Source organism: Pygocentrus nattereri, chromosome 2, assembly GCF_015220715.1.
Source record: "Pygocentrus nattereri isolate fPygNat1 chromosome 2, fPygNat1.pri, whole genome shotgun sequence".
Taxonomy (NCBI): Eukaryota; Metazoa; Chordata; class Actinopteri; order Characiformes; family Serrasalmidae; genus Pygocentrus; species Pygocentrus nattereri.
The window spans coordinates 801,612-809,965 of NC_051212.1; the positions used below are offsets into that span (position 1 = coordinate 801,612).

At 41.2% G+C, this 8,354-nt stretch overlaps 1 protein-coding gene across 3 annotated transcripts in view; it reads right to left on the reverse strand.

Moving 5' to 3' along the window:
• LOC108413596 (NACHT, LRR and PYD domains-containing protein 3-like) overlaps positions 1-8,354 on the reverse strand; it is a 44,509-nt gene that overhangs the window by 35,683 nt on the left and 472 nt on the right. For all 3 annotated transcript variants that reach the window (XM_037532155.1, XM_037532153.1, XM_037532161.1), the window contains exons 2-4: positions 7,841-8,077; positions 7,352-7,525; positions 1,670-3,500 (exon numbers count right to left, since the gene is read on the reverse strand). In XM_037532155.1, the coding sequence (XP_037388052.1) occupies positions 1,670-3,500; positions 7,352-7,525; positions 7,841-7,973 (2,138 nt within the window). In that variant the 5' untranslated portion in view covers positions 7,974-8,077. The remainder of the gene's footprint in view (positions 1-1,669; positions 3,501-7,351; positions 7,526-7,840; positions 8,078-8,354) is intronic.

An 8,354-nucleotide genomic window follows, 5' to 3' on the forward strand; every position in this document is an offset into this window, starting at 1 on the left:
CCAAAGCCGTCTTTACTTCCTGAGGAGCCTGAGGTCTTCTGGTGTGGCTCTAAGCTCCTGTGCACTCCAGTCTGCTGTAGCGAATGCTCTATTCTATGCTGTGGTGTTCTGGGGCAGCAGCATTAACAACAGTGCTCTGAACAAAATGAACAAACTGATTAGGAAGGCTGGCTCTGCTGTAAGAGTCAAGCTGGACTCTTTGGAGGTTGTAGCAGAACAGCAGACGCTCAACAAGCTGTTGACAACACCTGGACAACACCTCACGCCCTCTGCCTGCTACACTGGATGAACGGAGAAGCTCGTTAAGTGGCGTGTGTTCCAGCTGCGCTGTGTTTAAGAGCCATGTGAGATCTTTCATACCTACTGCTATACGGCTCCACAGCAAGTCTCCCTACTGCAGAGACAGTACTGATCTCCTGCTGTCTGCACTGAGCTGAGCCACATCACTGCATCTCCTCTCTGATCAATACTCACTGTGCAGTCTATCACAGCCACTGCTGTAACCACACATTCACTGCACTTTACACTGCAGTACTGGTGCAGCTCAGAGTCAGTGACGTCTATAGTCTGTGCTGTTAGACCTCCTCACAGCGCCTGCTGTCTGTAAACACAGCCAATCTCTCAATCGTCATGTGAATATGTAAATAGATACTTTATACTTTTTTATTTCTCTTGTACTTTAACTTCTGTCTAGATTTATTTCTGTTTGTATTTTTCTGCATAGTTTGTGAGTTTATGTGTGATTATATGTCTCGCTACGTAAACACGGCAATTTCCCTCCAATAAACGTATCTATCTATCTATCTATCTATGGGGTGTGGGTGTGTTCTTGTAATACTATACTTGTGAGGACCATATGAAATATCTGTGAGGACAGGCTGTGTTGTTTTCACCACAATTACTTCATTTGAAAACTAAAAGACTGGCTTTTGGATACTGAGGAAACACGTAAAGAGGAATTCCAGTTATTGTTTCTACATTTTTGAAAAATGAAAGAATTAAGAAATAAACAAAGTCATTCAGAGTGTTTGATATTTAATGCTCTGTTCCAGAGAATCAGTCAGAATAGTTCACAGTAGTGGTGATAGGAACCAGACATCTGAAGAGTTTATACCCTTTAAACATCTGGATCCTATCACACAAAAAATTTCCACTTAATATCAGAACATTTATTTATTTATATATTTATTTATTTTCCATCATCAACATTCATATAAGCTCAGAAGACTCGTGTAGGTTCTCTGGTGGTTCTGGATGGTAAATAAAGTGTCTGTATCTGTGTTGTAGTCATGGCAACGCCTGGTTCCCATCACCACCACTGTAAAGACCAAACCCTCTGAATCTCTGATTACACCTCACACACTGAGTTATGGAGAAATTACTGAAACATGGTGGAATTTCCTTTTAACTATCTAACTAACTAACTATAACACAGACCTTTGATCTTTCACAAAATACTATAACACAGATTATACACACTGGCCACTTTATTAGAAACGCTGGGAGCTTCAGTCTCTCATTAAAGCCCAGCATGATGGAGCTACAAGGTTTATACTCTAAATACTAAACAACTGAACACTGATTTGTAGATTTCTAACTGATATGAGGTCAATTATTCATCAGTTATTAAATGTTAATAAACATTATATTAATGTAGATGAACACTCACAGAGCTTTCCTGCAGACAGTCAGAGCTGGGATCAGTCTCCTATAACCCTCCTCTGATGTGATGTACTTCTTCAGGTCCAGCTCATCCAGAACCTCCCCTGAGTTCAGGAGCATATAGACTAGTGCTGAACACAGTCCAAGAGAGAGATGCTCCAGAGAGTAATACCATCTTGAGTGTCCCTCTGAGTTTAGATACTCCTGGAGCTTTCTGGATACTGACTGGTCATTCATCTCCGACAGACAGAGGAACAGATTGATGAATCTCTCAGTGGAGATTGGATATTTTTCTTTTTCAAAATCAAATTGAGTCCAAGCGTCTCCTTCGATTAAAGCCGGGATGTAACGTCTGGTTTCCTCTGTGCTAAACTGTGTTGGGGTCAGTAGACCCTGTAGGCATCTCTGATTGGACTCCAGTGAGATGCCCAGCAGGAAACGGAGGAAAAGATCCAGGTGTCCATTCTGACTCTTTACTGCTTTAATCACGGCTCCCTTCAGCACCTCATCCAGTGAATCATTCTCAGACCTCTTTCTGCTTTGATGTTTAAACATCTCCAGTTCCTCCATCTTCTTGTTCTGGTAGCAGTGAAACACATAAACAGCAGCCAGGAACTCCTGAAAGCTCAGATGAACAAAGCTGTAGACCTTCCTCTGCTGAAATGGAGTTTCCTCTTTAAAGAACCCAGTGAAAATCCCAGAGTACACTGAGGCCTCGGTAACATCAATGCTGCTCTCTCTCAGGTCCTCTTCATAGAACATCACATTGCCCTTCATCAGCTGTTTGAACGCCAGTTCAGCCAGTTTCAGAAGAATGGTTTTGTTGGACTGCAGCAGGTTCTTTGTATCTTTCTGAGGAGTTTTATTATCCTTTTCCCTCTTTGTTTCCATCTGAATGGTCAGAAAGTGTGCGTACATTTGTGTTAATGATTTAAGTTCTTTTGTATTGCGATTTTTCATGATGTGCTGAAGAACTGTGTATGTGATCCAACAGAAGACCGGTATGTAGCACATGATGTAGAGGGTCTTTGACTTTTTAATGAGCAAGATCATTTCATCAGCATCCTGGTCACCGATTCTCTTCCTGAAGTATTCCTCCTTCTGCTGGTCAGTGACAAATCCTTGTACTTCAGTCACCAGGTGGATGTGCTTTGAGGGGATCTGATCTGCAGCTGCAGGCCTGGAGGTGATCCAGACACGAGCAGATGGAAACAGGGTTCCTGTGATGAGGCTTGTTACCAGCACATTAACACTTGCCTTCTCTGTTACTGCTGATATTTTCTTCTGGTCAAAACTCAGTGGACTTCTGAATTCATCCAGTCCATCAAAGATGAAAACACACTTACATTCACCATCAAAAAGCCCAGTTTCGTTTAAGGGTTGCTGCTCTGGGTAGACGTGATGAAGTAGTTCAGGAAGGCTGTATTCTTTATCTTTCAGAAGATTCAGCTCTCGGAAAGGAATAATAAAGACAAAATCGATATCTGCATTGGATTTTCCTTCAGCCCAGTCTACAGCAAACTTCTGAACAGAGACTGTTTTCCCAATTCCAGCTATTCCCAGTGTCAGCACTTTTTTAACATGTTTGCTTCCACTGAAAACCTCACTGAACTTGATTGCAGCATCTGTGGCAGCATGTCTCGCTGGTCTGGCTTCAATTTGAATCACCTCATGATCCGTGTTCACTCCTCCTGTCCAGTCCTCCACGATATACAGCTCAGTGTAGATGTCATTCAGAAGATTGTGCTTCCCTTTTGCTGCGGTTCCCTCATATAACGTTGCGTATTTCTCTTTGATTTTTGATTTGAGGTACTGATTCTCTGCTCGTCTCTGTGCATCTGCAGAATAGAAATAAAGCCTCACGTTATAAAAGATCCCACATCACAGATAATTAGAGATAATAACACTGCCGTTTCCTGCTCGTCTTCCAGTAGTTTTAACATGTACAGTCTGTCGATGACAAACAAAAAAACCTGCCTCTAAACTTTAGACAAAACAATTAGGCTCTCTCCAACCCATGAGACGTGGGCTTGTGTCTGTTACAGCTTTAATATCTTTTAATATCTGTATTGACGTGTTTCCCAATTCTAGACTGAATGCTTGCAGTTGTGAAATTACAAATTTAGTCAAATTAATTAAAGACATATTTAGAGATTGTTTGCGGTGTCTTGTAAAGACGCTGCTGTTACGTATTTACAAAAATGACATTTGTTAAAAACAAACAACAAAAAGGAATAAAACACCTTCATCTTGAGCAGCAGTCAATCACAACCAGTCTGTATGCTCCTTTAATATGATTTAACTGTACATTTATAATCAGCCTAAACCAGCTTTCATCATTTCCTGCTCTAAGACTGTAAAACACATCATTTGAACGTTTGAGATTTAAATTCAATGAAATTGCTGCGTTATTACTCACTTTGCTTTAATTCAATCATCAGTCCTTACTTGGCTTATTTATTACTTATTCTGCTTGTTACTTATTGCTTGCTTTGTATAAGTGTTATTGGTTGAACTGATGAAACATTCATTACAGTGTATGAGAACAATAATCAACAACCCCTCAGTTCTACTGAAACGGCTGATGACAAACGGGAGTCTGGGCATCTCATGCGTGTTTTTCCTGAAATGACACTTTTCTGTGTACGTAGTCAGGAGCAGTTCTCAATAGACGCACATGATAAATCACGTTCTATACATAATGCATTTGTGAGGTGTTCACAGGAAACTGGGCATGAGCACAGTTCATAAATGAGAGCCCTGGCGTTAAGCTGTTGGCAATAGGCAGCTTGATATGCTACATCACTGTGTCTAAGCAGGAGATGGCATTATATCAAAGAATGGATCTAACGTAACGTCAGTTGTTGTTGAAGACTATGGTTGACAAAATATTCTTGTTGTAAGAGTTCTAGTCTTGAGGCTTTGATGGAATGAGTTTATTCTGAGATGTCACTGCAGTGCTTTGGTTGCTACAGAGCATTTCTGGGCACAGAATGAACTGGATGCATCTATAAACATGGTCGGGTAGAGTAGTGGGTAACACCTTCTACACTGTAGACTGGGGTTCAGTGCCCCACCTGGGTAAACACCCACCACTATACCAATAAGAGTCCTTGGGCAAGACTCTTAACACCACCTTCACCTACTACACTGTAGACTGGGGTTCAGTGCCCCACCTGGGTAACCACCCTACACTATACCAATAAGAGTCTTTGGGCAAGACTCCCAACACCACCTTCACCTCCCTGTGTAAAATGATCAAACTGTAAGTCGCTCTGGATCAGAGCATCATTCAAAATGCCATAAAAAATATGAATAAAAAGGTTTGGGAGGAGTTTTGAAAAGATGAACCTGGCACTGAACAAGGCTTCTTAGTGATAAATAAGAACTGTAAACAGCAAATATACATAATGAGTGATTAAACTTTGTGTTGAGAAAAAGTTAAATGTTTAGACCATCTGATTTTTGTAGAACTGTGTTACTCTGTTTCTGATTTTTACGATAGTTTAAGACAAAGTCGTGGCTGAATGCAGACATGGCGTTAGTAAATAATTAACTTTTACCAGCGATGTACAAGTCATCAGTGTAGTACATGGTGAAAATGTACAAATGATTATAAACGACAGTCCATGAAGCTGTTGATATGTGATATTTATAACTGACATCTCCCTGCACAGGTACAGCACTTCCCTCCGCTAATGAACAATGATATGTACAACATCAGTTAATGTGTACAAAACATCACAATGAGTTACTGAGATATAAAACTTTCTAATTCCTTTATGTTTTATACCGTCTGTATGTAAGAGAGCATCTTATGGCAGTTTTCTTCTGTGTGTAAAATATGGGTTTTTAGTTATTACAGGATCTAAAATAAAGTGTGAAGTGTGCACAATTAGTTTGTCTTTCTAAAATAAACGTGAGCATAAGTTTCTGCATTCACTGGCGAGGTCTCAGTTCTCGGCATGGTGGTATATTTTGAGATACTCTAATGCTCCAGAAACCTATTTTGTGTATTGTTGTATGTCATCTTTTAACTGCCCATTTCCAAAACAGTTGTGACGCTGTGCAAAAAAGGTAAATAAAAACAAAATGCAATGACGTGTAAATAATGTAAACTCTATATTTCATAAGTACAAAGACAAAATATCAAATGTTGAAGAGGAGAAATGTTATTACTTTTTGAAAAATATTCACCCATTTTGAATTTGATGCCAGTAACACATTTTTAAAAAGTTGGGGCAGGGCCACAAAAGACTGGTGAAGTTGTGGAACACTAAACAGAACCTGGTGGTTGATTGGCAGCAGGTCAGTAACATGACTGGGTATAAAGAGCATCTCAGAGAGGCGGAGTCTTTCAGGAGAAAAGATGAGGAGGGGTCACCACTCTGTGAAAGACTGCACAATCATGTAGTGCGACAACGTAACATAAAACAGCAAAGAACTTCTGCTTTTCATCGTCTAGAGTACAGAATATCATTGAAAGACTCAGAGAATCTGGAGAAATCTCTGAATGTGAGGCACAAGGCCAGAAACCAGTATCTGCTGGCTGTGATCTTTAGGCCCTCAGATGGCACTGCACTAAAAACAGGCATGATCACCACTCAGCTTGTTATCACTGCACAATCAAAAGCCTGTATTCACGATGGCTCAGGGGGACTTTAGTGCACCTGGTATGGGGTGACCCACACATCTGTGAAGGCTCCATTAAAGCAGATTAATACGCTGCCATCCAGACGACGTCTTTTTCAAGGAAGGCCTTGATTGTTTCAGCAAGACGATGTCAAACCACATCCTGCATGTATTACAGCAGCACTGCTCCATATTGAAAGGGTCTGGGTGCTAAACTGACCTGCCTGCAGTCTGAAACCATCACCCACTAAAAACATCTGCGCATTATTAAATGAGAAATACGACAGATGAGCCCCTGAAACTGATGAGCAGCTGCAATTCTGCATCAAACAAGAACAGAAAACATTTCCCTGTCAGAACTACAGCAGCATCTCCTCAGTTCCCGAACGCTTACGGGCGCTCTTAGAGAAGAGGTGATGAAACGCAGCTTTTCTTTGGATTGTGTTCTTGGAATTAATTTAAATTGGGCATATATATTTTTAAAAATATGTCTAAGATTCAACATTTGACATGCTGTATTTGTAGCATTTTCCTTTAAAAAATAGGGTTGACATGATTTGCGCATCACTGCATCCTATTTTTATTTACATTCTGCACAGCGTCCAACTTTTTTGGAAATGGGGTTGTATTTTTACATTCTTAACCTGATGCATGAAGGTCACAGATTTCTTCTCATCTCATTAGCGTTTTTCTCTACTCTGCCCCTTTTAACGTATCACTAGTTTATTTGGCTTCTTTTAACCTCATGTTTGCTGTCCAGGGAAACCACTTGAGTGTTCAGAGATATAAAAGTGAAATATAAATGAAAATGCTTCAAAATATCAAAAAAACAACCTTCGTGGGTAATATTAGATTTTCACCAGTCTTACCGAGGGTGCCACCGTTTCGGCACTGCCCATCATGCGATCAGTGATCTCTTATCTACATTCCACCTGACAGAATGAACAATTATCCAGTTATTTATGATTTTGACTGAAAAAGGTTACAAATGGCTCAAAAAACTGCTCATAAAACTATTTTTCCTTTTGTAAAACAGACTTCATACTCCCTCGCTCACCTTTTTGCGACGAGCCGGCTCCAATGCAGACGTTAATTGTAGGAGTAGAAGCAAAATTGGTTCCGGTAAAATTGATCGAACAAACGGTCGAGTTCTGAGCCGAGATTGTCTGCTGTAGAGAAGTCTGATCTCTGGCGGTCTCCACTCGGTCGCTGGTGACTGGTACTGTCCTCTCTGGGTTCAGAAGAGAGCAGGAGGGTGTTGGGTTAGGTAGACATACTGACGAGAAAACACAACGTTTAGATTTCTGTGAGAAGAGCAGAATCGGCACAGATATTAATGATGATCCATGTACTGTCTTATTTCCTCAATCGAGATTCTTTATAAAATAATATTTCATATTTACACCAATAAAATAACTGTGAAGCAGAAAGGTGGAATATGCTGCCTGGTAAACATGGTCAGCAGGATGAAGGTGGAGTGTAAACGCTGTGAACAAAGGCGCTGTTGTTACGAATGTATTCGTTTTCATAGCGATTATGATTTCACCTGCACCGTCTCCTCTGAGGTCAGACCTCGGTTCCTCTGTCAGCTCCTTCTGCTTCATCATCTCTACAGCTCCATTTCGGCCGTAACTCTCCACCATCCTGCCCTCAGTGTCACGTCCGTCAGCCTTCTCCATCAGACGTCTCGGAATCTGTATGAAATCTGGCCGCGCCGGTCACACGCCACTGGAACTTCTTCAGGCCGCCTGGCAGCAGCTCTGGTAGAACGTCACTGTTGTCCCTGTTGGATCACAGGACATGAAGGACAGCAGACTTTAATGGAGGATTCTGGTAAATAGATTTCATTCACTGGGTTTCTGCTTTGATTCGTTTGAGTGCTTTCATAATCAGTCTCCACATTCGAGAACATTTAGAGGATGATATAAAAGCCGGGTGAGCACCAGACCAGGTGAAACCACGTTAACACACCGTGATACACGGCATCAGAGTCTGAACCCAAGAGCAAACAGGTGAACTCAGCCAGGAGAAGCGAGCCGAGTCGAGCCGAGCCGAGCGCA